We start from the raw sequence: 26,926 nt of genomic DNA, 5'->3' as shown, positions 1-26,926 counted from the left end.
AGTTCCTGCAGGGTGGTAAAGGAATATTAGTTAAAAAAAAAAAAAAAAAGGCCAAATCTCTGGAAGAGGAAAGATCTGCCCTGCTCTGGAAATGGGATATTCCTGCCTGAGAGAGAGCTCAGTGCTGGGAAAGAGATCAGACATGTAAGAAATTGCTAAGAGCATCAGAGAAGTGGTCTGTAAAGTGGAGCCCTGGCTGCCCCACCACACCTTCTCCTTTCCAGAGAGGGCAGGTCTTCCTCGTACCTCCCCAGGCTCTTCAATTTGCTGGATGGCAAAATAAAAGGATTCACTTCTCTGCATTTTTCGATGGAAAAAATCACTTTTTCAGCTGCTGTGCTCGAAACACAGCTGGAGCCAGAGCTGAAATCGTTCTTGATTCAATCTCTAGCTGCTCTTCGAGCTTGCTTCCCACCACTGCTCTCTTCCTAGGCTCTGACCTAAATGCTGACCCAGAGATTCTCAGCTTGAGCAATCTCATGTCAACAGTCAAATCAGAGTGGTATGGCAATTAAAATAAACAGCGACATGGTTCCTGGTATCCAGAGACGAGCCCTACAACTATTTCCTGGTACAGAAACTGCTGTTGTCGCAGCCCTGAGCCCTGGCAGGGATGTATCGAGGGACTCGCTGAGATCTCCAACCCCAGCTAGCGCTGGAGTTATTTTCACCTCCTTAGACCAGCGTGTGGATGTCTGTGTATCTGTGCACACAGCAGTGTGTAGCTTTTTTTGAACCAGGATGCACGACAGAAAAGCTGCTGCCCCTTTTGTCCTCGCATCAGCCCGCCACTACCCCTGCCCCAAATCCTTAAATCCTCCCCTTTTTCCCAGAAACATGCCGTGTCTTCAGCTGGCACCCAGATGTGCCGGCTGCTTCCTTTTAGTTGAGTGTGAAAACCACCATTAAACCAGCAGAGCGGTTACGCTGCCCTAAAATCCCACAGAGCTGACCTAAAACCCTAAGCCCTGGGTGCAGCGAGGTCGGGGGGGGGAGAACTTCTTCCCTGCTTCCCTCTGGACATGGGCGTGCAGAGGAGGCCGGCTCCTGGCCAGAATTCGTGGTCCTGAGCTTGTGTTTTGTGAGTGGCTCTTCCCCATCCCTGCCCCAGCCATGCAGACGGCAGCAGGCTGTTCCCTTCAGGCTCCGATTCTCAGCACTCCGCCATCCATCGAATGATGCTTTTCAGTTATTAAATTCTGGTTTGTTCTTCTTTTTTTTTTTTTTTTTTTTTTTTCTTTTCCCCGTTCTCTTTCAGTTCGGTTTCATTTCTTTGCGATTAGCCTCGGTTTGAATTAATTGTCTTGTTCTGTTTCCATGACAACTCGGTGTTTGCATCCCACCTGCCGTTGTTTGTTGCTGTCGATGCTGTTTGCTGACCGGACCTTGTCCGGCCTACGTCTCCCCATTCCTCCTCACCTCTTCCCACCCTGCCTCTCCTCTCCAGAAGGTTACACTCAGAAGGAGCCATCCCCCCCCCGATCTGTCTGCATGGTGACCCCACTCGTTTCTTTTCGAGTTCTCTCCATCTTGTCTCAGACTGTGACCGGGGTGGTCTTCGCCTGGCTCCATTTTCTGAAACCTCCCGTAGCAGACAGGGGAAGGAATGGGGCAGGCCACAGGGCCGTGCCCTCGGGCCCAGGGCTACCGATCTCCATCGGGGGATGACAGCAGGGAGCAAGGAGCACGTTGCCTGCCCTCGTGAGCCAGTGCTGGTGCCAGAGGTTGTGCAGACACCACGGTGCTCCCCTCACACCTTTCTTTAAGCAGAAAGTCATTTTTTAGTGATTGGTGCAGGTGAGTTTGTATGCAGGCCCTCCACACCCCAAGACCTTTCCTCTGTACACCACAGGTGAGGACGTGCTGTCCGTTCTCCTCACAAAGCTATGCCTGTGGGATGTCTCCTCTGACCCCTCTGAGCTCCTACGGCCCCAAATCCTCTCCTCCTTCCCTGTAACAGTGCGTAGAAGGATCCTGCAGCATGCTGGTAATAGGACACCTTTCCGTGAAGATATCTCCCTGTCAGTGTGTGGGAGGAAGCAGAGGCCATATTTGGCTCTTTGTTTAACAAAACGCCACTAAATGGAAAACAGCCACTATCTCTCCTGGCAGCGGCCTTCCCATCTGAAAAGATCCATAATGTTGAGCGGCAGCCAGGGGAATGGGCTGGAAGATAAATACCAGAAAGAAAAAAAAAAAAAGAAAAAGAAAAAAAAAAAAACGAGGACATCAATTCCAAGGGACATCTGAAGGCACGAGAACTTGGGAAAAGAGATTGCAGGCTTAGCTCTGGTGTCCTTTGCTTTGCTATTGCATGGATGTGACCACTGCTGGTTTAGAGAGGTCATTCAGAGGGTTACCTGGAAGAGGACATCAGGGAAGGATATTTCTCAGGCCCCCATCACCCCAAACTCTCCCGTCCCCTTGTTCACCCTTCCCGAGGGGTGTTTGTTGCACAGCCCTCAGAAGCTGGGGGGCTTCCCACCCTCCTTTTTCCTGGGGCTGCTGCTGTGCCTGCAGCTTACTGGGGTCTGAATCCTTTTGTCCCTGCTTACAGGATGGGACCTTGCCTTCAGCTCCCTCCCTAGGGCCTCTCCCAGGCACTTTCTTTTCTTCTTTGCCCAGTGTCCTGCTTTCACCCCTGAGGAAGGGCACCCACCTCAACTGTCCAAGCAGCCCAGTTAGTTCAGAAAATGGAGCCAAGGAAACCACCCCCTTCCCTTTGCGTCCATGTTCTTATCGTGTAAGGTCTGGAAGCTGCATCCACCTCTCTGCTAAGGAGATGCACAGAACATGTCACTGTTTTCTCAACGTTAAAGTTTCATTACCTTGTTTTTCTTATTAATTCTATTCTATTTATTATTCCGCCAGGGCTGAGATGTGACAATGTGAGCCACCACATTGGGTCACATCAGCTAGAAAAAGTATGCAGCATTAAAGTGGGTTTCCCCCTCCCCTCCCTCTCTTTCTCTCTCTTCTTTCTCCCTTCCCCTCCTTGTTCTCCTTCTCCTCGTCTTCCTTTCTTTCTCTGTTGCTCTCTCTCTATTCAGTTTCCATGTGGGCATTTGCTAGCCGCCCATAAATTATATTTCTCTGCATTCTCCTCTCTCTCTCTTTCTCTTTCTATCTTTTTCTCTGTCTCTTTTTTACCTATTTTGCATGATGTTTGTGACTCTGAGAGCTGCATCTATCAATGGAACCGTGTCAGATCTTAAAGAGGCTTCGTTAGGGTTTCTATACCCGAAAACCACAAAAATTTCATTAGAGTTTCTCATCTTTTCCACACTCTGTCTCGCTCCAGGGGGACTGCATCCCCCTGGACGGTTCTCACACGCAGACACCAACTAAATTCTGTCCCGCTCCGGGGACTCCCTCTCCCCCCTTTTTTTTTTATTTTTTGCCTCGCTGCTTTTCAAGTGGTGTCTCTCCGGCATCTGGGGATGTGATACTTCTCTCTTGGTTGGATTCTCTGGGTCGCAACAAGATTTGGGCCTTCCTAACAAGGCAAAATCTTGAGAAGTTTCCACCTCCGTGCCCGCCTTCTCCTCGCCACCACCCCGCGGCTGTGGCATCCCTCGCCCCCCGTCGGGCACGGAGCCGGCCCCTCTCTGGGGACAGGGGCAGCCCCTGGGGTGTCTCCGAGCCGTGGTGGTGGAGGAGCCGATTTATTCGGCTGCAGGAGAAGGTGACAGGGGAGGATGAGCTGGACCCCACTGGAAAAGGGGAGGAGCGGGCTTCCCGGGGCGCGGAGCGGGGAGCTGGGGGCCCCAGCGGCTGTGGAGGAGATTTTCGACGCTCGCCAGGCCAGCTCTTGCCAGTAAAGATGAGAAATTGCTAATAAATTTTTGTGTCTTTATCTGTGCTGTGATGGGTCTAATCTTGATCAATGGAACCCTGTTGCTATGAAATATCGCTTTTATGTCTATATTCTATATATTGTTTGTGAAGTACAAATTTATTTGAAGTTTAATTTTTTTGGTTTTTGGTTTTTGATTTTTTAGTTTCTTTGATTTTTTGTTTTGTTTTTAATGAAGGAAGAAAATAAATGATGACAAACCCCATCTGTATTTAAATTATCTTTTACTCTTTTTTCTTTTTCTCCCTTTTCTTCTTTTTCTTTTCTTTTCTTTCTTTCTTTTTTTTGTTTTGTTTTGTTTTATTTCTTTGTTTCGTTTTTTGTTCTGTTTTGTTTTTTTGTTACCTCTGTGCGTCTCGTCCACAGTTCGCCGCGTGGCCCCTCGCTTCTCCATCTTGCCCGTCAGCCACGAAATCATGCCCGGCGGCAACGTCAACATCACCTGCGTGGCCGTGGGTTCGCCCATGCCATACGTCAAGTGGATGCAGGGAGCGGAGGACCTGACGCCCGAAGATGACATGCCCGTGGGCCGTAATGTCTTGGAGCTCACGGATGTCAAGGACTCAGCCAACTACACGTGTGTGGCCATGTCCAGTCTGGGAGTCATAGAAGCCGTTGCTCAGATCACGGTGAAATGTAAGGGAGTGTGAGCACAGCTGCGTGAGCGAGTGCGTGGGTTCCCCGACGATGCATGCTTGTAGGAGCGTGCATGCACAAGTGCGTGAGCTGCTGCACGGGTGCACAGACGTGCAAGGCACGTGTTGGGCGCATGGTCTTCACGGAGCGTCTGAGCACGTGTGCAAAGAGCTGTGGGCACGTGTCGTGTTCGTGCATGTGAGCATTTGTGGATCCGTGGTGGTGACTGTAAGCCTTCGCCAGTGCATGAGTGCGTGGCTGCGCGTGTGTGAGTTGTGTCCTGCCCGTGGCTTTGTGTGCCTGCATGGGGCGAGCCCGTGACTGAGCTGCATGTGGTGAATGTGGGGACGTGGTTAGGCATGAAGCACGCTTGTCGTGCATGGGTGTGTGTGCACGTGAGTCGGCAACGTGGCTGTATGGGCATGAGGGTGCCTGACTGCATGTACGTACGTCCGTGGTGGTACAAGCCTGTATGTATATGCGTATGTGAGCATGAGCAGGAAGACAACTCTGTGCACCGTGCGTGCCACGTGCTGGGATCTGTGCATGCGTCTGTGGGGATCCCGTGCCCAAAGGAATCCCCAGAGAATTGGATGCTGGTGGCTTGAGGTCTTTCCTTTGCTTCAGGACAACTGGGCTGGCTGTCATGAAGAAAACTGGTTTAAAGCCCTGCATGCTTGTTTCTGTCCTGGGACATGGGGCTGGCTGGGCAGTTTGCAAGGAGCCTTGGATGGCTTGAAGCCTGCATGCCATCCTGTTCCGAGGTTAGAGATTCAGCCAAGGCCCTGAGGATCTCTGACATGTGTGCCCTTACAGTAGAACCTAGATCCAGCATCTTAGTGGCCGTTGTTGCCTCAGCAAGAGGGGGAATATCCCCAGCTTCCAGCTAGCAATTTCCAGGAGGAGCACGGGTGCAATCTTCAATCTATTCTGTCCTCAGCAGGGGAGTATTAAAACCCAAGCGGGATGCCCCTGTGGTTGGGTGAGTGTAGAGCTCGGTGTATGAGCTGGTGTCTGCTCTGAGTGATGGCATTGCCCACGAGGGATCTGGGGGAGATGGGGTGGGAGAGGACTCGGAGGGGAGGGGGAGAGGAGGAGAAACACCTTGGAGAAGGGGAGTGATGAAGAGAAACCATCCGATCTGTGTCAGTGCATCTGACTAAGGGAGATTTCACCGTAGAAGTGAGTAGGTAGGCACTGGTGGATTTTGACGTGACACCGAGCCTGAGCTTTTCACAGGAATTGGGCTTACATGCTAGTGAAAGGATGCCCACGGCTGGGCTGAAGTGCTGTTTATTCTCCTGTTTTCTTCCTTCCCTTTTTTCCATCTTACACTATTGATTTAAAAGGCTGATAGATACATTGCTTCTGCTTCCAATTGTCCTCAGGTGTGGAACCTTGCCCTGCCGGTACCTTCTGCCTTTTGTCATTTTATTTCACTGCTATTTCCCCTTTTGTTCCTGTCTGTAAGCATCTGCAATATTCCCCAGTCAGAAGATGAAATGAGAAGTTAGAGCTCTAAGGCTGCTCAAGCCTGGAGAAGATGAGATTGGAAAGGGTCTAAAACACGTAGTGAGGAAAAGGTTAAAGGTTTCCAGCATTCAGCATGCAGTCTCCAGCAAGTTTGTCTTTTGGATGAGTGACAGGAGATGGACGTTAACACGTTTGTGGATTGAGGTGAAGTACTGCATGTATTTATGGCTTTCTAGTTCTGGAGAGTACAGTCCATGCTGTACTGCTACCTGCACTCTAGACGTGGAGAAATTCAGCAGTGCCAGAGCCGGGCAGCCGCTGCTTCAGAAGATCTGATGATGTGCTCTGAAAGAGCTCTTGCAAAACCGCCTTTCCTTGCTGCCCTGTGAGCCAGCGGATGTTCAGCTGAAGTCTGTGCTAATGATTCCAGATGTTTAGCTGAGCACTTCCCTTTTGATGGAGCAGTTTAAGGAGGATAATAGAGTGTATAACTAGGTTCATAATATTTCAGCGGCACTTTACTGAACTGCCGCTCTGTGATTGGTACTGTGCCTCTGGCTCCTGCAGCCCTAACTAGCTCAATTAGGCACCACTTCAACATACCTTTTTTTTTCTTTTTTCCTTTTTTTTTCTTTTTTAACGTCTGTTCTTCCTAATTCTCAGCACTCCCCAAGGCTCCTGGGACACCAGTGGTGACAGAGACGACGGCAACAAGTATCACCATCACCTGGGACTCTGGAAATCCAGACCCCGTGTCCTACTATGTCATTGAATACAAGTCTAAAAGCCAGGATGGACCCTATCAGATCAAAGAGGACATCACCACCACGCGCTACAGCATTGGGGGGCTCAGCCCCAACTCTGAGTACGAGATCTGGGTCTCTGCAGTCAACAGCATTGGGCAGGGGCCTCCCAGCGAGTCCGTGGTCACTCGCACAGGGGAACAAGCTCCTGCCAGTGCCCCCCGTAACGTGCAGGGACGAATGCTGAGCAGCACCACCATGATCATCCAGTGGGAGGAACCAGTGGAGCCCAACGGGCAGATCCGTGGCTATCGTGTGTATTACACCATGGAGCCTGATCAGCCTGTCAGCAACTGGCAGAAGCACAACGTGGATGACAGCCTCCTGACCACGGTGGGCAGCCTCCTGGAGGACGAAACCTACACGGTTCGGGTCCTGGCCTTCACCTCGGTGGGAGATGGGCCTCTTTCGGACCCCATCCAGGTTAAGACGCAACAAGGAGGTGAGCAGCTGTGTCGCTAACCTTGGAGGCACTGGGCTGCACGAGGGAGAGGTGGTGGCTTAGTCCGTTATCCAGCTGGGGCCTCTGTGTCACCAGAACATTTTTTTCTTTATTGGTTCAATTCGGTTAAAATAGAAGTAACTTTCTAGGAGGAAGTTTGGTCCAGCAGCTGGAGCCCAAAGGCTTGGCACATGATTTTCATTCTGTCTTTGCTCACAAAGGTTGTTGCTTAAATGGGTAGGGCAAGAAATTGTGCAAGGAGAACCCTTTTTTGCTGTTCCATGCTTCAGAGCAAGCTATCTTCATGTTTCCAGTTTCTAAATGTCTTTGAAATAGACCTGAAAACGCTCACTGCCCAGGGAATGGCGAAGCCGAACTCTTTTAAAACACCCAGAAACTGCTTTCTCAGAGCTGAGTGGCAATGGGCTTAATTTTGTCTTTTTCAAAAAGCAAAATAAAACAAAGTTACTGTTGTCACAGCTGATATGTCTAGCTGAGAACAAAAGGTGTTATATCATGTTGTTTCCCAGCATTGCTTTTGGGTGCTCTGCTCACAGGAGCGGGGTGCTGGTGAGGAAGCCCTGCCTTCCTCAGGAGCCTTTTGCTTCCTGAATCTCCCTAACGCTGGGGAAGGGACATGTCCTACACTGCCAAGAAAGAGGCAAATGGTCCAGTAGGATTCTTCCCCCTTCAGCAGCACTGGACCTTCCCTAGCCCTGCAGTGGTATCTAACCCAGCACTGCCTTAAAGGAAGGGCTTCCCCACTCTGCAGTGTGGCATTTTGCTGATGACATGCTCTTCACACACAGGCTTTGAGGAAAACTGGGTAGGGTTCTTCTAATAAGCCAAGTTAACGTGGTTCCTCCTGTCTCTCATCTCACCTCCTCTGCCCTGTCCTGCCCTGTGGGCTCCTTCTCTGCATCAGTTCCTGGGCAGCCGATGAACTTCCGAGCTGAAGCCAAGACGGAGACGAGCATCGTGTTGTCGTGGAGCCCTCCCCGCCAGGAGATCATAGTGAAGTATGAGCTCCTCTATAAGGAAGGAGACCACAGCAGGGAGGTGAGTCTGGAGAGGAGCAGCGCAAAGGGTTGGGGCCCTGAGGACCATCCCATCCCGGCCCTCTGTTTCTTGAGCTGGCTGAGAGAGGGGAGTGTAGGGCAGGTGTCTCAGGGCAGGGCTCGCCTCTGCTCCTTTTTGTTTGTTTTTATTTTTTTTCTTCCCCCTCGCCCATCTCAGGTGCTGAGGAACTTCGAGCCAACGACCTCCTTCACTGTGGAAGGCCTGAAGCCCAACACTGAGTATGTCTTCCGCCTGGCCGCCCGCTCGGCTCTGGGCCTGGGGGCCTTCACCCCGGAGGTCAGAGAGCGCACCTTGCAGTCTAGTAGGTGTCTCTCCTTTTCGCACCCTTCTCTGAGGGGAAGACAGTCAGGGAGCCAGAGATGGTGGGCACAGGGGTACGGAGCTGTGGGGCAGATGGTCGCGGTGCCGCGGGGGTTCACACATCTGGGGTTGCTCTGCGGGGAGGTGGGCAGTGCGGGGCGTCTCTGGGACCTGGCGCCTTCCCCCTTTACACCCAGATAGTTGAGATGTGGTGGAAGAGTGGGGCCGCTGCATGCTTTGTGGGGTTACGTAGGTTAGCAGTGACCACTTGGTGTGGGGTGGCGGGCAACAAAGGTGTTACGGGTGGGCTGAGCTGGCCCTTGGTGCTGAGCATGCTCAGGGAGGACAGCAGCCCAGCGGCGTGCGGCAGCGTGGCCGTCCACCAGCAGACCCTGAGCAGCAGCTGCCTGGAAGGGGGGCACAAGCAATGGAGCAGGGAGACGGTGGGGGACTTGGGAGGAAGAGGAGAAGGGGAGGGGATGAATCGAACGTTCAGTTCTTTCGCCAGCCTTGGGGAAAGCAGTCCTCGTGCTGGTTTTCCATGAGTGACTTGGTAGCCACTGGGAAGAGGGCCTGCTGTCCCAGCAAGTGCTGGGAACGGGCCCGCTTGGGCTGCAGCAGAGTGGGAGAGAGGAGTCATGCGGAGGCTGTGGGGGGATATTAATGACACCAGGATGGAGCGTATGCAACCAAAATGTGCTGGTTTTAGTTTAATGGATTGTCTCCCTTCGCTGTTGCCCTGGGGACAATAACCCTGGATGGCAATATTTCAACCTGGGCTTTTCACAGATCTTTGCTTTTAAATGAGGTGTTTTTTCACTGCATGAGTGGCTGTGGCAGCTGTTCTTTGTGTTTTCTGTCTCCTCTCATCTCTACTAAATCACTCTGCTGCAGTTTGGAGTAGCCGGGAGCAGAACTAACTCAGAAATGGCTCTGGTCACCAGTGTGAGGAGAGAGAGTGCCTGCTCCCAGCTCTCAGAGCCCTTACCAAGGGGGAGCAGCGGGCTCCCAGCTGGGCACCTGCCCCATCTTGCCGTTCAGTTCTCACTTCTGCTGTCTCTCTCTCTCCCTCTCTCTCTCTCTCTTCTTTTCCCCATCTCTCTCCTTCTCTTTCTCCCTCCCCCCTGGGAGTGGGAGGAAAGGGGAATCTCCTCCTGCATAGGCAGAATTCCTTACAGGGGCTTTCTCGGGCCTCCAGTCCATTCAAAGATATTTTGTTTTCTTCTTTCTTTCAAATGTTTTTCCCCTTTTTTTCCTTTTTTTTTTTTTTTTTTTCCTTTTTCTCATGCTCTCTATATGTATCGAAAGAAAATCCTTTCCTGACTTTGCTGCGAATCCACTGGTTCTGATCCCAGTCTGGTGCTGTCACACGGACCATCACTGTGGGGTGGGGGAAAATGGACTGAAAGGACCTGAACAACAATTGTCAACCTTACCCACACTCTGCTTCTGTTCTGCGAGGGGTTTCCCTCCTTGAGATCTGTGGGGAAGGGGGGAACAGAGGGGCTCGGATTTGTGCTTTCTGGTTTGATAAAAACAGGCTGGAAGGATGGCTGTGGGCGCTGATGACAGCAGGGCTTAGTGACATCGAATATTTTTCCCTCAAGGATGAAGAGAAGGGGGTCCGGGAAAGGGGAAAGCTTTGGGTCTTTTTCTAACTTGGCACCTGCCCAGAATGAGGCCTGCTTTATTTCTCTGTAGCTCAGCTTTCATAGGGATAGTTTCATTAATTTAATGCTCTTAAGAACATCAGCTGGGAGCTGTCAGTGTCCTGTAACATGGTGAAACATTTTTTCCTGGCTGGCTGTTGGAGGAACGAGTCAATTCTCCCTGGTCCAGGCGACATCCTTCGGCTCACAGACCTTCTGGCTCAAGACAGGCTTTTGTGTCTTCCCTCTGCAGCTCCTTTTCCGTTCAGCTCTTCCTTGGCCCGCTCCATGGCTCTTCTTTCTCTTCTCTCTTCTGTCTGCCTGCCCGCCTGCATGCCCTCACAGCCCGATGAAACCCGCTCCCTGCTCTCTGTCTGTCTGTCTCTCGCTGGGCGGTTTCACACCACAATGGCATCTTGTCTCTGCAACAGCAAAGCCTCCCTCATCCTCCGGCAGCCTGGTGGTGCATTCGGTGCTTTTCCCCTCCTCGCTCAGCTGGCAAGCATGTGCCTGCATGCCGCAGCCCTCCCTGCACTGCCCACCTTTCTGCACAACACCCACCACCTCCCTGTCAGGGTGGCTCCTCCCAAGCATCATAACCAAAGTAAAATCCATTAAACTAAAGGTAAAGTATATTTTTCTTCTTGAAGTAGCTGGGTTTTAACTCTTCAAGTACCAGAGACGTAGATTGTAAAGGTAACAGATGGTTGGAGGAAGATGTTTTGCCCTTTCTAACTAGCCACGACCTTCCCAGGGCTCCTTGGCAACTCTCCTACTAAAAATTTTGGAGTGCAAAGTACGTCTCAAGGGACAGGGGTGGCAGGGTGGGTGCTGTGAGGCTGCATGTGCAGGTGTAAAGGAACCACGAGGATTTCTTAGCCCTCTGTTCCTTCCTAAGAAAGGATGTTTCCCCTACCCATTAGCTCTGCTCCCCTTCCCCCTTCCTCACAGTGTATGAAGTGAAAAAAACAAAAATCTTATACAAAGTCTATGGTACCTAAAGGGTTAAAAAACATTGTATTGTACAAGGTCAGTAAGGGTCATTCTTGTGGCTTGGACAGTCAACTTTAAAGCATGTAAAAGATGCAGTTCAGGTGAGTACTGGCTGGTCTCAAGCAGATTCACAAATACAGTCCACCCTGTCGCTGCAGGCTCACGCACACGGGCGTGGATCTGCACACACTCGTGTACATCCCGGAGCCCGTGGGAGGGTGGGGAAGGGTTCCCAAAGAGCCGCCTGCATGATAAAACCAGAAACCAGCAGACAAAGATGACGAGCTGCCTCCGGGGGCTCCCGCCTGTGCTGTGGCTCCCTTTCCAGCAAGGGAGTTTGGTGCGGAGGTGAACTCACAGCCTCCGCTTTGGGCTGCGGCGCTTTCCGTCCTGCATTCAGCTCCCACCTTCTCGATTCCGTCCCCACGCACGCACGCACGTGGCCAGGGTGACGCAGGTTGGGCTGGATTGTGAAGGAACCTCACAGTGCCATGAACTCCCCCGATGCGTCTCCAGTATGGCCAGCCAGCACTTGGTGGCTGTTTTCATCCAGGTGCTGTAGTCGATGAGCGTGATGGGGAGGGGGCCCAGGTGGGATCTGGGCCTTCTCCCCCATCACCCACCCACCCTGCCTTTTTGACCAGAGAAAGTGCAAACGACCCCAAATGGAGGCCTCACTCCAGGGCCTCTCTGTAGGTCCCTGTGCTGGAGCGTAGAGGGTGAGTGAGCAAGCGAGCGTGACCACGCGCAGCAGCTGCCAGTGCAAACAGTGAACCCAAGTGCCAGCTGGAGCTCCGGCTCTGCTTACTGGGGCTTTCATAATGAGTTTCAGGATGGAAAGGGTAGGTCGGGTCAGACCCTCTCTGCAGTGGGTTTCTCAGCCATGTGGCGTTGGCTGGACTGCTAAGCAGGAAAGGTAGCTTTTAATACAGCAGCCCCTGGCGGGGGAGAAAAAAAAAGGAGCAAACCTGATTGCAAAATACTCCGAAAAAAATAATGGAGTGTCATGGCAGGCACAGGAAGAGGGTTGAGGCTTTTTCCTCCATGCCCTAAAAGAGACTTGAGTTGCTTCAGGGGTGTGAGAAGGAGCAGTGTGCCTCCATTCTGGAGATGTCGGTACTGCATCAATCAGCAGAGGGAGAGAGCTGCAGGCGTAAGGCAAAAAACATCAGTGGGAATCTGCCACCCTGCTCTCTGCCCTCTGCACAGATAGCTGAGAGAAAGAGAATGGATCAGAGACCAGAATTACCATTCCTGTGATACCTAGGGTTCTGCTGGCAGGGGGAGAGTAACTCAGCCGGGGGGGCAGCAGCGGGGCAGGGCAGCACCTTAAAAGCCAGCCATGTGCAGAAACCCACCAGGAGCTTGGTCTGGCCTCGTAGCTCAGTTTCTCTTGTTCTCTCGTAAGAAAGTCTTATAAGTTAGCAGTTGAAGCGTGGAAGGTAGGTAAACAGACTGGGAATGTTCTGAAAGGAGTCACTTTTTATATCAGTATTATTTTATTATTATGATTTCCTTTCTGATTTTGTTGTTGTTGTTTTATATTATTGGTTTGATTTATGTTTTCTTTTCAAGTTTTGTTGCTTTTGATTTGGTTTGTTTGACATATTTTGTATTATTTTGCGGGGCTAGCCATCAGCAGCTGATTGTCACCCTCTGTAGTGATACGTGTAAGGGTTTTGTTCTCTCAATTGAAATACAGCCCAATAATAATAATTAAGCATGAAAGTAGGAGAACAACACTCAAATTGTCCTACTGGACAGAGTGCTCAGCACTGCAGTGGAAGGAACTGTCTCCTCGTTCTGCAAACCCTCTTGTTTCTATTTAGTGGAGGTATATGCGAAGCATGCAGCTTTCACTGCACTGCAAATTGAGAAAAGTGTGACTTGATTTAGCTGAGTCCTCAAGGCAAGTTTGGCCTAAACATCTGTTTGTGACTCAGGGGTAGGAGTAGGACATTTGAAAAAAAAAAAAAATCATTTCTCAGTAAAAGAGCTTTGTGTTGATTAAAAAGCACCAGAAAAAAATAGAAGTGGTGCAGCATTTATCTACTCCCTTGCTTCTTTCAGATGATGCTTTGGGGGCTTATAAGGACACCCCAGTCTCTGGCAGCATCTGCAGAGAGTTAAAAGCAGCTTTTTTGCAGTTTTACTGTTATTAGGTGCGATTAGGGTTACAGATTTGCATTGAAAATGTATCCCTCTGTGTGCTTACCTGGGCTGATTGGTAATACTTAGTTTTTGAGAGAAGTCAGGTATAAGATTTCCCAAAATGACCAGGTTACAGCTGAGGTACAGAAGTGGCAGGCTTTCTGTCCAGGCTTCACCGAGGTCCCAGACCCGTGGCATCTCCAGCCTTCCCAAGGACCTGACCCTTGCAGTTCTGGTGTCTGCGGGCACAGCCATGGTGTGTGCCAGTACCTGGTGTGTGACAGTCCGGCTTCCTACTGAGCTGATCTCCCTGAAATTGCCTTGTGCAGCCCAGTAAACACTGAATTGAGCAGAAGTGGGGGCTTGCACCTTCCCCATCTCCTGAAAACCAGCCCTCAGGCAGTTGTTTGCTGCTACCCTGAGAACACGCAGCTGTGTAGGGCCAGATTTCCAAAAGTGTCCTGGGATTTTCATAAACACCCTGAAGTTGTTTGGACAGAGTGAAACAGGAGTCAGGCACACTACCACTTCTGAAAATCCCACGGGGTACCCAAATACCTTGACAAACCTCCTGCCTCACTCCTTTGCAAGACTTTTTACTAAAACCATTCCTGTCTAAATCCTTTCCCTCATCCAGCATTGTGGGCTCTTTGCTTGGCGATATCCTGGACGTCACCACTATGTTTTTTCACCTCCTTCAGTCTGTGGACAACTAATAACTTACAGCTGGGTATACAGACTCTTAACTTTAAGCCTCCTGGCAAAAGATTTGCTTTTCTTACTTACTTTTCACAGAACCCTGCAAGGAAATTTGAGATCCCAGAGACTGCACTTTGGAAACAAGTGCTTTACCAGCCAGGGCAGGATTTGCCAGGCCGCTGTAAAACAGGGAGCTGAAGGGAAGGGTGTTTTATAGGGTGAAATCGGGGGCTAAGCTTTGTGGCACACACACTTAGCAGCAGCAGGACCCCTCTTGGCTAGCCCGCTTACTGTTTTAGTCCTTTGCTTTATTACATTTCAGTTTTGATGCCCCACTTCATTTCCGTTGGCTTTTTTTTTTTCTTTTCATTAAAAAAAAAAAAAAGACAACAACAAAAAGCTCTCCTCTTTTTTAATTTTATCTTCCTGAACCAAATTTTCGTACGTTTTATTTTAGATTTTTTTGTTATCATTTTCTTTTGTTTTTTCTTTTATCTTTCCCATCTTTTGTTTTCTCCCCCCCCCCCTCCCCCCCTTCCCCACCTTCTTCCCTTTCCCTCCTTGAATCTTCCCCCCTCGTAGAACCGTCTGCCCCCCCTCAAGACGTAAAATGCGTCAGCACCAGATCCACCGCCATTCTGGTAAGTTGGCGGCCGCCTCCGGCCGAAAGCCAAAATGGCGTCCTGGCTGGCTACAGCGTCTACTATCGAGCGCTGGACTCTGAGGACACGGAGCTTAAGGAGGTGAATGATATCCCCCCAACCACCAGTCAGATCCTACTGGAGTCCCTGGAGAAGTGGACAGAGTATCGCATCACTGTCGTGGCTCATACGGAGGTGGGGCCGGGCCCGGAGAGCTCGCCGGTTATCGTCCGGACGGATGAAGATGGTAATTGCGCTTTTTCTGGTTTTGTCCTGGGGCCAGTGGTGAATACGTGTCCCCGCGGTGGGCTTCTCCCACGCTGGGGGGGACGCGTTGAGTCCCTGCTCATGGCCGATCTAGGGTGTGAGGGCAAGTCCCGAACGAGGCCTCAGCACAGCCTCCCCCCACCAGGAGGGGTCTGAGATGTGGAGCACCATTTGCTGCCATCTCTCTAAGCCCCTCTGAGGATTGGGGTCTGTAGGGTTGTTCTTCCCCGCTTTAGGGATGGTTTTTCTTATTTCTTGGGGATTTCATTTCATTTCAAGACCGTGAGCCCTGTCTGCACGCTTTTTCTGAAAAGATTCTCGTACTGACCAAAGGCACAGCTGAGGCAGCAAGGAACTGAAATCAGAGAAGAGGAGGAGATTGCTTGCCAGAAATTATTTTAAAGTATTAAAAGACTTCTTCCTACACATTCCTTGTTACTCGCTCCTCTAAAAGTTTCAGTTAGTGGTAGAAAGGAAGAATCTGATCATTTATTTCAAAAACCATTTAATGACAGCATACACCCCAGTTCAGTGATCCAGCTTGGAGACTTGTGCTTGGTGCACAGACATGAATGGTGATGGGCCTTGAACTTTCCTGGTATTTCTACAGTAAAATAAAACCAGGAAAACTGAACGTACGCAGGGAGGGAGAACAGAATACTGTGAGGGTGACGTGGGACCCTCAAATAATATGTCAAATAAATAACAGAAGTCAAATCCAAACTCCAGCTTTCTTCTTCCATCCCAAAGAAAAAAGAATGAAAAAAATAAATCAAACAGGTTTATCCCCAGTGTGGGTCTTGTTTCCCTTACCATCTGCCCAAATCCAAATAGATAATCACCTTACTCAGAGAAATTAATTTTTTCCTGCAGATGAAGCTGTCCTTTCCTATTATTATCATTTCCAAAAATTCACCCCATATTCCATCCAAAACACCTTTCGGTTTTTGTCCTGAGATTAGGCAGCTGCTCTAACCTCAACCTGCCCAGTCTGAGAGAACAAGGAGCTCCAAGGGCAAGTCCCCTTCCCCATCCTCTCCACCCTAACATCCCACAGGCATGGCCAGAGTTTTTCTGACTCGTTAGAGGCTTTGCCCTCAGAATTTGATCTGGAATTATATGGGTCCTTCCATCCAAGTAAACTGGAGAAAAAGGAGTCTGTCAGAGAATAACTAGACTGAGAGATGGACCTGTTCACATGCATCCAGATCTCTGAGCCATGCAGATTAGATCTCCCCTAAACTGTTCCCCTGTTTCATTGAATAAAGGCCAATGGCAGATGGTGGGGTGTCCAGTTTGCAGGTTAAGTCTCCCCCTCCTTTCAGAGCTGTAGATTCAGTGTGCATATGCCCCAGAACTGAAGCGACAGGCTCCAGACAGAAATCTCCAAATGACTTTGGTCCTTTTATTTCCTTCCTGGCAGTGCCCAGCGCACCACCTCGGAAAGTGGAGGTGGAGGTCCTGAACTCAACTGCAATCCAAGTGTTCTGGCGCTCTCCAGTCCAGAACCGCCAGCATGGCCAGATCCGCGGCTACCAGGTCCACTACGTGCGCATGGAGAACGGAGAGGCCAGGGGGCTCCCCCAGATCAAGGACATCATGCTGGCTGACGCCCAGGTAAGGATTCACGTCCTGCTGCAGTTTGTTTCTCTCTCACGGAAGCTTTGAGGGGGTGGGTGCTCCAGCTGCTTTGTCTCATCCCAAATAACGTATCGCTGGAGAAAGCAGATGAGCATCTTTGTGATAAAGATATATGTTATCTTCCTGCTGTTCATTTGCAGTCCCAGACAATAGCTATTGTGGAAGAGTATGAACTGCTCTCCCAGCTCTGAACTAAATGCCATCCATCCTCCTCTGTCTGGGAAATCTTTTAAGACAGACAAAGGCCACAGTGGAATCTACTAATTTCTCCCACTCTACTTCTTTCTTCATGCTGGCCTGGTAACTTCTGACCTTGTGTGGCTGCTTGCTCAGGGACTTCTTCCTCATGCTGTGTCTCTGTCTTTCCCTTCTTTCCCCTCTTGTATTCTCATGTGCAAAACCTCTCTTGTTCTCTGCCCAGTGGGAAACAGATGACACTGCTGAATACGTAAGTAAAAAAAAGAAAAAATCCTTCCATCCTGGTTCTGTCCCTTCCCTTCTCCCACTTGCTGTTGTGGTGTGATATTTTCCTTTTCCTTTTTATTTTTTTTTTAATTTTATTTTCAGTGCCAGTGTGCCTGTTTTAAAGCCTGATGTTGGTGTTCCCATTCATTGTCCCCGCCCTGTTTGCTTTGCTCTGCAGCCCGGTGTGACTGTGTAGTTTGTCAGCACGTGGCAGTCCTGCAGGGTTTTCCCCTCAGCTCTGAAGGAAAGACAAGTCTGCTGCTCCTCCACAGGGGAGCAGGCAGGACACTGAAATTGGGACTACCTTGAACACCTGCTTAAAGATGGGCTGGTCTGCAACTACCTTGCCTTTTGTCTGAAAAACAGTTAGGTTTTAAAGCGTTGGGTATTTAAAGCCTCGTAAATTCTGAGGTATCAGGGTACAAACAAATGCTTTGTGCCCTGAAAGGGCCAAGATTCTTCGATATTTGTTCTGTTCAAAGCCCTGAATCACTGGTGGTCCTTTTACCTTTCAAGTAGACTTAAAAATCAGCTTGGCTGTTTGGCATTTGATACTTCTGTTAAAATGCTAAATGCTTTCAGTGATCTTACAGCTACAAAGCAGTAGGAGAAAGCATTTCCTTCTTGGAATACCAGGGTCCCAAGGTAATACATCATTAAAATGAATATATGCACGTCTCCTGGAGATTGCCAAGTGCCCTACAAAAGTGAGGGGCCTGTGTTTTACAGAAAGATAAACTGAGTCACATGAAAGGCAAAGTCGCGTGCCTAAAATCTTAATAAAAGTCAGTGGCATGTGTGAAAGCAGGACAGATTTTTGACTTCCAGAAAGCAGACCCGTCTCTCTAGCTAATGGCTTCCAAACGTATTGATCAAAGTCCTGCTGGTTTGAAATACTTCCACCGTTGCTCAGCTCTGGGGGCAATACAAATATTTTCAGGACCAGCATTTTTTTTTTTCCCAAGTGCTGCCCTGCAATTTAATATTTAAAGCACTGAGGGATAGTGGAGGGGAAGGCCATAAAACATGCACAAAATTTACATCTCCCCCCTTTCAGAGCCTTGGCGAAAACCCTGCTGCATATGCCCCCATCCTGTTTGATTTAGCACGGGTGTTCCTGTTACAACCCAGCCCTTTGAAGGGCCAAGTACTTCATGGGGAAGGGCTATTCTGGAGGCCAGTCTTGCAACAAAAGCTCGTGGGAGCCAGGTGTGGTGAAGCTGATAGAGGAAGGAGGGTGCTGGGGATTTAGCAGAGAGCTTTAACGTGCAAGCAAAAAATGTCGTCTTGCACTTTGCGTTAAAGCAATCCCTTTAATATTATTGAAGGCATTAAAAAATATCCCTGAGGAGAGAAGGGAGGGGGGTGGGGGAGAAAAAAATGTAATCTCCTTGAAACCGCTGAGACCTCCACTGAGACGGCACAGTGAAGGGGAACACTTTGAAGAGTGCAGCAGCGTTTTGATGGCTGAAGCAGTTTGTGGTGAGATAGGGAATGTGTGAGAGGTAGATCTGGAAGAGAATACATTGAGCCAGGGCCTGCAGAGACACGCTGTGTTTACAGAGGGGCTGCTTGCAGCTGGAGCGTGCGTGCTGCTCGCCAAAGGAATGTGGCTCTCACCCTCCTGCCAGTTGCCACATCTGCCTCGTTGCCGCAGAGCGTCTCATGGTTTCAGATTCAGTGAATGTTCCTGCATGCTAGAAAAGACCTGAGACTCCTGCAAGGAGAGATCTACCTGTGTGTGTGTGTGTACGTAATTATTTACACCGTTTTCCTTTGGAATCTCGCAAACAGGAAATGGTCATTGCTGGGCTCCAGCCTGAGACTGCATATTCCATTACCGTAGCCGCCTACACCATGAAGGGAGATGGTGCTCGCAGCAAACCCAAAGTGGTCACCACTAAGGGTGCAGGTAAGAGTCTCTTCTTGACCTGTTGGGATTCACCAGTTTCCTAACACCCTGAAGCCAAGATGCTCCTTTCATCCCACTCTCCTCACAAAGAGGACAGACTTGCAACAAACAACATGCAGCCCCTGAAGAAAAATTATTTCTAGGAAGGCAGAAAACCCTTCATTCCTGGCAGGTAGCCCTCCCTAAATGAAGTAATTTTCTCTCCAGTGCTGCAGAAAGCCCCATACATACAGAAATGCAACAGAGGACAAATTCAGTGCTTGTAATCTTATGTACTGCAAATTCCAGAAGTACCAGAAGTAAGGGAATCCTTGCCCAGTCTGACCTGTATGGTGACACTGGAGAGACTCCAGCTTTGATGGCTGGCACACAGAGGTACCTTGGGGAACAGAAGACCCAGAGGCCTGCTGTCATGGTGTTGACTTGCAAAGAGATGAAAAGCAGCAGGGAGGCAGTGAAGACTTATACTGCCCAGTCTGCTTTTCTTTTAGTATCATGTCTGAACATCAGTCCCCTCTTTGCCTAGGAGTAGTGCTCAGTAGAGAAGAAAAGTACTGACAGTATTGACCTTTTCTTGCAAGAATTTCTGCAACCTGGGCTCACTCTGCACATGCCATCTAGACTCATTCCTCCCTTTGCCCTATTCTTCATGGCAAAGTGTCTGTCAGCCTCAGTGCAGAGGACACGATGTCAGGCAAGGATGTCTGGGCCTGAAGAAAGAAATGACAAAGGGCAACAAGGCATTCCTTGTTCCTCCACACAGTTGTGCTGCAGGCAGAAAACAGAGGTTGTGTTCCACCTGTCCTCTCAGCATCTGCGCTCCTGTGGTTAGTGCTCTCATAGCTGGACCTTTGCTGTGCAGCAGGGGAAAGGTTTTGTGCCACAGAGTGAGACTGCTGTGCCCACACCCAGATTTGACCCTCCTTCAGCCCAGTTGTTGTTGGCCTGTGGTTATCTTCTCTCACCCCATCACATTCTTGGTCCTGCTGCCAGATGATGGCTTTCTCCCATTGTCATTTCCTTCTGTTTTTCCTATTCGTTTTCTTAGTTTTGGGGCAGTCATCTTCACCCTTCCTGTAGCAGCTGCACAACTGCCATCATCTCTTCTTCCTAAGAGAAGGTTGTTCTCTGCCTCTGCCTTCAGTCAGAGCAACGCAATTAACCTGGAAAGCTCTGTTCAGGCTCTGGAGGTAGCACAGACACTCAGCTCAGTGCACAGGACAGAGAGGGCTCAGGAGCACTGGCCCGAAACACAGAGCGCTGGAGCAGCAGCTGCCCTCCATGCCCTTGTCTTTTTCTCTGTCCCAACTCACATCTTCATCCCATTATATGTTCTTGTCTTCAGAGAAGGGAATGAGAATTCAGCCTTCCTCTCCCCTCTTGTGTTTCTTGCCTAGTTAAGAGACAGCACGTAAGAGAACAAGGTTGTTTTCCAGGACACGAATGTTACACCAGGATACATTTAGGTGACAGCATCCAAACTCCTGCCTTCACACCTTGTAGTGTCAGTGTGCTGTCAGAAGCCTTTTCCTTCACTCACTCTCTTCTCCTTCCCCCTCTGGCTTTGCCCATGTTTCTTCTCACTCTGTCTGGTTCTCTCCTCTCGCTTCCTTGTTTTCCTGAGGCTCTCTACCTTCTTCATTTTTCTCTCCTCGAGCCTTTCTCACTCTGCCCTCCCTCCTTCCCTTGTCACTCTCTTGTCAACCTCCCTCATCTCTCCCCATTAGGATTTGCAGTGCAGGTGATCAGTCACAGAGGGATGTTTTCTCCAGCACAGCAGCTATTACCCAAAACCCAATTTCCCCCAACTTGAAATAGCTATTTAAAAAAAAAAAAAAAAAAAGAAAGAAAGAAAAAAAAAAACTTTCAAATGGCTCTGTAACATTCTTATCTTCTTTGCAGCATTGAGTCAATATACCTTCTGAGAAGAGAGATTTCTTTCTTTATCATTCAGGGCTAGGGGCTGAATTTAAATACAGTAATACATCCAATTTTCTCCTTTACTGTCCAAACCAATTGCGAAATAAAGCACTTCCCTCTGCTTTCTTCTCACCTTTCTCCAAACAATATTTGTTGTGCAAATGTAATATTTTCAAGCTCAGCTGATTATAGTAACATTTGTGATAAAACCCAAAACATAAAGGTAATGACATTGTTTTTCTCTGTAATGTGTTTCTTCGGCATTTCCGATGGAGGCTCTCCCAGAACTGTTCCCTAGGCATTCTTTGGCAGTTTGCAATGAATAAAGCATTTGTTTCAGAGACAAGTCCTCGTCCCTGTGTTCAGATGTCAGTCGCTGCGGGGCGGAGTGCTTTCCCCAGTCTGCCTTTGCCAGGATCCCTGACACACGCAGCATCCTTCCCTGCCGGCTCCCTCCCGCTCCCTTTGGTAGCTGCACTCAGCTTTCAGCCTCCCAGCCTGCAGTCAGACTCGTGCTCGCTCCTAAACTCCATTCTCTTTCCTTTTCCCGTTCAACCAGAAGAAACACCAAGGCTCAGAGAAGGAAATTAGATCCCTAATAGTGGAGTGAATGTAAATGACGCGTGAGCTGCTGGAATTAATGCTCTGCTTTCTCCAGCTTCAGAAACCTCTGGGCCTACGCGTGTCATTTAACTGTGGCTGTGGGCTTGCTCTGCAGTCAGGCTGTGCCAAGGCTCATTAGACAGAGGCACTGCTGAGTTCCTGCAATATTCCCCAAACATGGAGCAACTAACTGACAGGATGAGGAGGGAGCTAGCTGAAAACACACTGACACTCGCATGTCCTTTCCCTTCCCTCAGAGGAGAGAAAGCGCATAGTGCAAGCAGCAACTCTTCCTGCCCTCTGCCTTGCACAGATTTTGGGCTCTTGTTCCGACGCTTTGTGTGCTTCCTTCTTTCTGTACCCAACTGGGTGATCAGATGCCTGCCAGACTTGCTTCATCTGGCCTTGTGCCTGCTGCTCAGGACCCGAGGCTGCCCAGACTTCCTTTCCCATCCTTCATTACTTCACCCGCAGCTGCTCTGGCCTTCCCAGCCTGAGCCAATCTGTTCCAGTCTCTTTCTGCATGAGTTGTGCTGTGTGAGGGAGAGAGAGAGGGAGCGGGAGGACAGGAGTCTGGGGAACTCCTACATTAATTCTTCCCTGCCCTGCAAAGCAATCTGCTCGGGTGTTTAGGACAGGAGGCTGGGATTCAGGACCCCTGAGTTTGTTCTTCCCAGCTGCGGTGAAGTATTTGGTCAAGTGATAAGAGAGAAGCAGTGCTCACCTTGCCTTCCTGAGGAAAGGGAGCAAAAATAAATCCAGGAATAAGTAAGAACATCACAGCTGACACACTGGCAGTGCATCTCATCTCCAAAACTTGACAGAGACCATCTACGTGTAGTGGGTGGGTAGCAGCAGCCTGGTTTCAGGGTGAGACACCGAAGCAGAGTCAAGGTGGAACCTTGGACTGATTCGAGGAACCTGTGCTGCAGCCCAAGGGTCTCTGCATCTCCACAGCAGCCACCCTGTCCCACATTTGACCGAAAGTGTCTCTTTTCTCTCCCAGTCCCAGGGAAACCCATCCTGTCTGTGCACCAGACAGAGGAGAATACTCTGCTGGTGAAATGGGAGCCTCCGTTGGATGCTGAAGGCCAGGTGATGGGCTACCGGCTCCAGTTTGGCCGCAAGGATGTCGACCCCCTGGCTACCTTGGAGTTCACAGCCCTGGAGGATAAGTACACTGCTCCCAGCATCCACAAGGGCGCCACCTATGTTTTCAAGCTGGCCGTCAAAAGCCGGGCTGGCTTCGGGGAGGAAGCTGTGCAGGAACTCACCACCCCTGAAGACATCCCCAAGGGTTACCCCCAAATCCTCGAGGCGAGCAACATCACCTCCATGTCGGTCCAGTTTGGCTGGCTCCCCCCCGTGCTGGCCGAGAGGAACGGAGCCATCGTCAAATACACCGTGGCCTACCGGGAAGCCGGTTCTCCCGGCAACCCCCTGGAAAAAGACCTGCCCCCCTCCCCAGAGAACTCGTACACCCTCAACGGCCTCAAACCCAACACCGCCTACGATGTTAAAATCCGTGCTCACACCAGTAAAGGCCCCGGGCCGTACAGCCCGACTGTCCAGTATCGGACGTTCCAGCTGGATCAAGGTAGGACTTACCGGTTTCTCCTCCCTCTCTCTCCTTGTAACCGGGGCTGGTGCCAGGAGGCAGAGAGCTGGAGAGGTCAAGCCAGGCTCAGCCAGGCTCGTGAGTAAATGCAGAGCACTCTGGTTTCACACTCAGTCCCTCAGCTCCTCTCTGCCTTGTGCCAGGTAAGTCCCTTTTACCGCTTTCTTCTAAGTTAAGTCCGGACACCCTTCTTTCACTGGCACCTGAAGTGGGGTGCCAGTCGCTGTACAGGTGGGAAGAGCATTTTCTTCAGCTTTTGCAAACAGCCAAAAGAAAACAAGAAAAATCAGAAAGCCTCAAATGTGACCTGGGATGGGTTTCCTCACCTGAGCATGCTCAGAAAGCCAGCACCTCGTTCCTGCAGCAGCCACCCAGACCCGTAGTGTGCACTGAGCACGGGCAGGGTGAGGGCAAGGCTAAGCACCCTCCCTCACCCTTCCCCAGGGTTAGACATGGGGACAGGGAGCACCAAGATGGACCTTGACAAAACTCAAGCAAAGTGTGGAGGAGGGAGCAAGCCCTTCCATTCCTGCAGCAGCAGCCAGACCCAAACTGGCAGACCCTTTTGCCAGTGTCTGATGTTGTCTTCCTTCTCTTTCTTACTACTCCTTCCCTCTGCTGCCTTTTCTTCTCCTCTCTCCCCTTCCTCCTCGCTTTTCTCTCAGCAGTTTTGCCCAAGAACTTCAAGGTGAAGATGGTGACAAAGACATCTGTCCTTCTGAGCTGGGAGTTTCCTGAGAATTACAACTCTCCCACCCCATACAAGGCAAGTGGAAGGGAGAAGTCAGAGCTGTGTTCTTTCTCAGTTTCCTGGGAGTCTTGTCTGTTGGTTTGAATGATAGATTATAAGAGCCAGAAATTCTGAAGCCAGGTCTTAGCTATGGGCAGATAATGGTTAATCATTAGATCAAGGAGGTGTGCTCCTTGAAATCAGGCCTCTTGGCTTGCACTCCTGCCTCTGTTACCAAATCACTACCTCCGTAGGCAAGTTACCACCATTTTCCCATCTCCAGATCCAAATTTCTCTTCTCAGAGAAGTTCTAAGGCCTTGTCCTGTGTGAGACTGAAACTCACCTAGCTCCTATTCCTCTGTTTGCACCAGCTCTGGCAGAGCTGGGTGGAGCACGGCCCAGCCAAGTGCCTTATGTTCCCTGCAAACCAAAGCAAAGAGGAGGAGGGAGCCTGGTTGATCAAGCAGTATCTGTCTTGCTCATGGTACATCTCTGGTGCCTCTTCACCTCCCACAGATCCAGTATAACGGGCTGAATGTTGATGTGGACGGCCGCACCACCAAGAAACTCATCACCAACCTGAAGCCCCGGACGTTCTACAATTTCGTTCTCATGAACCGGGGCAATAGCATGGGCGGCCTGCAGCAGAACGTGGCTGCCTGGACTGCTGCTGACATGTTATCCAGGAAGCCAGAGGTGACCCACAAGCCTGATGCTGATGGCAACGTGGTGGTGATTCTCCCAGATGTGAAGAGCTCCGTGCCTGTCCAGTAGGTTTCTGATAAAGTACAGACTTGGTCTGCTCACTTCATGGTGCAGGGTGCCAGAGTTCGTAGCACAAACCAGCAAGGATAGTGGCAGAGAGTCTGTTCCCTGCATTTTCAGCCTTGCTGGATTCTGTCTTTCGATGCCACTTCCCAGGGTTAACGGGTTGCCACAGGAATCCAAAGGGAGGCATTTTACATGGGGCTGTCACTGAGTCCAAAAGCAGCAACAACAACTGTGCAAAATTACAAATAAGGGGCTTGCTGGCTTGGTCAGTGGGGCTGTGTGGGCAAACCTAGCCTCCCACCATCAGTGTGTGCACTCTCTCCTTCTGTGGCTGATGGAAGGAGATTCAGTCCTCCCATTTCTTCTGATTATTCCCAACTTTTAGGGCTTACTACATTGTGGTGGTGCCTCTAAGGAAGTCCCGTGGAGGACAGTTCCTGAACCCCTTGGGCAGCCCTGAGGAGATGGACCTGGAGGAGGTGAGTGTGGGTGAGACTGAAACCAGGTATAGAGAGAGATCAAACAGCTGTAGTGGATGTGATGGTGACCTGAGATCCTGGGAAGGGTGGGTTTGGGGCATGCAATCCACGTTCTGAACAGCTAACGTGAGGTCAGTTTGAGTGGTGCGGTTTGGCTGTCCCTCCTTTGTGTTCTCTGAAGGTGCTGAAGGCGTCAGGGCTCTCACACCGTTCCTTTGCTTCCTCCAGCTCGTTCAGGACATTGCCAGGCTCCGACGCCGCAGCCTGCGTCACTCTCGTCAGCTGGACTTCCCCAAGCCCTACATCGCTGCCCGTTTTCGCTCCCTCCCTTCCCACTTCATCCTGGGGGACATGAAGCACTACGACAACTTTGAGAACAGAGCCCTGGAACCAGGGCAGAAATACGTGATCTTCATCCTGGCAGTGCTCCAGGAACCCGAGGCAGTAAGTGCCGCCTGCTTTCCCTCACCCTCCTCAGATGCTCGCGACCCTGCTGTCCCCCTTATCGACCAGAGACAGCAGCTGCAGGGGCATCTCTCTTGTGAGCTGCCAGCAGGTCTTGTGCCCTCCTGGCATCCTCCGTGACTCTCTTCCACCAGATGCCAGGGCTTGAGGGTTTTTTTTTCTCTGCAGAGGCCTTCCAGTCCAGCTGCAGAGCTTTTGCGTGCGGCTATCAGAGCTGTTTGTGCTTGTGTCTGCATACAGCAAATGTGCTCTTCTGTGCAGACAACAACACAAGCATCTTGTGCACCACTTCTGCGTTTTGCCTGTCTGCTTAGGCAGGACTTGCTACATTTATGGCTCCAGCCTTGAGATCAGACTGGGGGATCCCGATCTGTTAGCTCAGGAGTACACTCGAGTGTGGAGATCCCTGGGTCAAACCCCTTTACAGAGAGCAATTTCTTGTAAAGGCTGTCCCTGTCCCTGTATTCCTTCGGGCAGTGACCCCAGACATCCTGCTTTGAGAGCAGCCTGTCACATGTACCAGTTATTAAAAAGTTCCCCACCAAGCAGAAAGGGGAGAGGTGCTTTTTTATGGAAAAGCAGATGTGCTCTCTGCTCATTTTACCACTTCAGTACAGCTGATTTCAGTGATGTTGTACCTGGCTTTATGAAAACAACTATTTTAATACTTACCTGTCCTTCCTCGTGAACAATAGGAAGCAGTCTAATTCTTTGTTGCTTTTAAATCCCCCTGTGGAATAGGGGGATTTCAATAGCAGGGAGCTATTTGAAATTAAGGGTTTTCAGTGTTGTTTTTTTTTTTTTTCCAAATAAATATTTAGTTGTGTATTTGATATTAAAGGATTAGGCTGACACGCCTGTGAATGGGTTTCTCAATCGGATTACTGCAGCTTGCGGTAATTTCTTCTTTAGAACAAGGTACTGCACGCTCACTCAGGACAGTCTGGAATCACTGCAGCTCCCTCCTGTGTAGCAGAATTTCAGTCTTACTGAGAGCTGGTAGAGTTTCAAATACCCCAAGCTAAAGCTCATGTTCTTTTCCTGTCCCAGACTTTACACTTGTACCAGGGCTTAACAGTTCTCCTTGGTGCACTTCATTTTCAGCAGTCTCTGTAAAATGGGGATGCATCATTCCTAGGAATGATAGAAAATTGTAGCATTCATGAGAACGAGTGAGCAATGCTTGTTAGTTAGGACTCTGGTGGGTTTGAATGTGATTTTCTCAAGAGCACAGCTCATTGCAGAGAGCAGAGGTGACATTACAGTTTAGTTTTTAATGTTTAATTGTAAGGGATTTTGTAAGTCACCAGACCAGACTGTTTCTAAGCACT

General features: G+C 50.0%; 1 protein-coding gene across 7 annotated transcripts in view; it reads left to right on the top strand.

Annotated features, from left to right (window-relative positions):
- The window catches only part of PTPRS (protein tyrosine phosphatase receptor type S), a 150,996-nt gene that overhangs the window by 98,366 nt on the left and 25,704 nt on the right, over positions 1-26,926 (top strand). For 3 of the 7 annotated variants that reach the window (XM_084498422.1, XM_084498419.1, XM_084498420.1), the window contains exons 7-19: positions 4,223-4,492; positions 6,629-7,210; positions 8,136-8,269; positions 8,447-8,591; positions 14,665-14,970; positions 16,414-16,607; positions 17,053-17,079; positions 18,891-19,008; positions 22,538-23,128; positions 23,818-23,915; positions 24,397-24,650; positions 25,037-25,130; positions 25,359-25,574. In XM_084498422.1, coding sequence (XP_084354548.1) covers positions 4,223-4,492; positions 6,629-7,210; positions 8,136-8,269; positions 8,447-8,591; positions 14,665-14,970; positions 16,414-16,607; positions 17,053-17,079; positions 18,891-19,008; positions 22,538-23,128; positions 23,818-23,915; positions 24,397-24,650; positions 25,037-25,130; positions 25,359-25,574 — 3,029 coding nt within the window. The remainder of the gene's footprint in view (positions 1-4,222; positions 4,493-6,628; positions 7,211-8,135; positions 8,270-8,446; positions 8,592-14,664; positions 14,971-16,413; positions 16,608-17,052; positions 17,080-18,890; positions 19,009-22,537; positions 23,129-23,817; positions 23,916-24,396; positions 24,651-25,036; positions 25,131-25,358; positions 25,575-26,926) is intronic. The other 4 variants (XM_084498423.1, XM_084498421.1, XM_084498424.1 and 1 more) reach the window with 2 other exon arrangements.

The sequence above is a fragment of the Aythya ferina genome, assembly GCF_964211825.1.
Source record: "Aythya ferina genome assembly, chromosome: 26".
Lineage (NCBI taxonomy): Eukaryota > Metazoa > Chordata > Aves > Anseriformes > Anatidae > Aythya > Aythya ferina.
The sequence above is the reverse complement of the archived record's forward strand: the minus strand, read 5'-3'. Positions and strand labels throughout refer to the sequence as shown.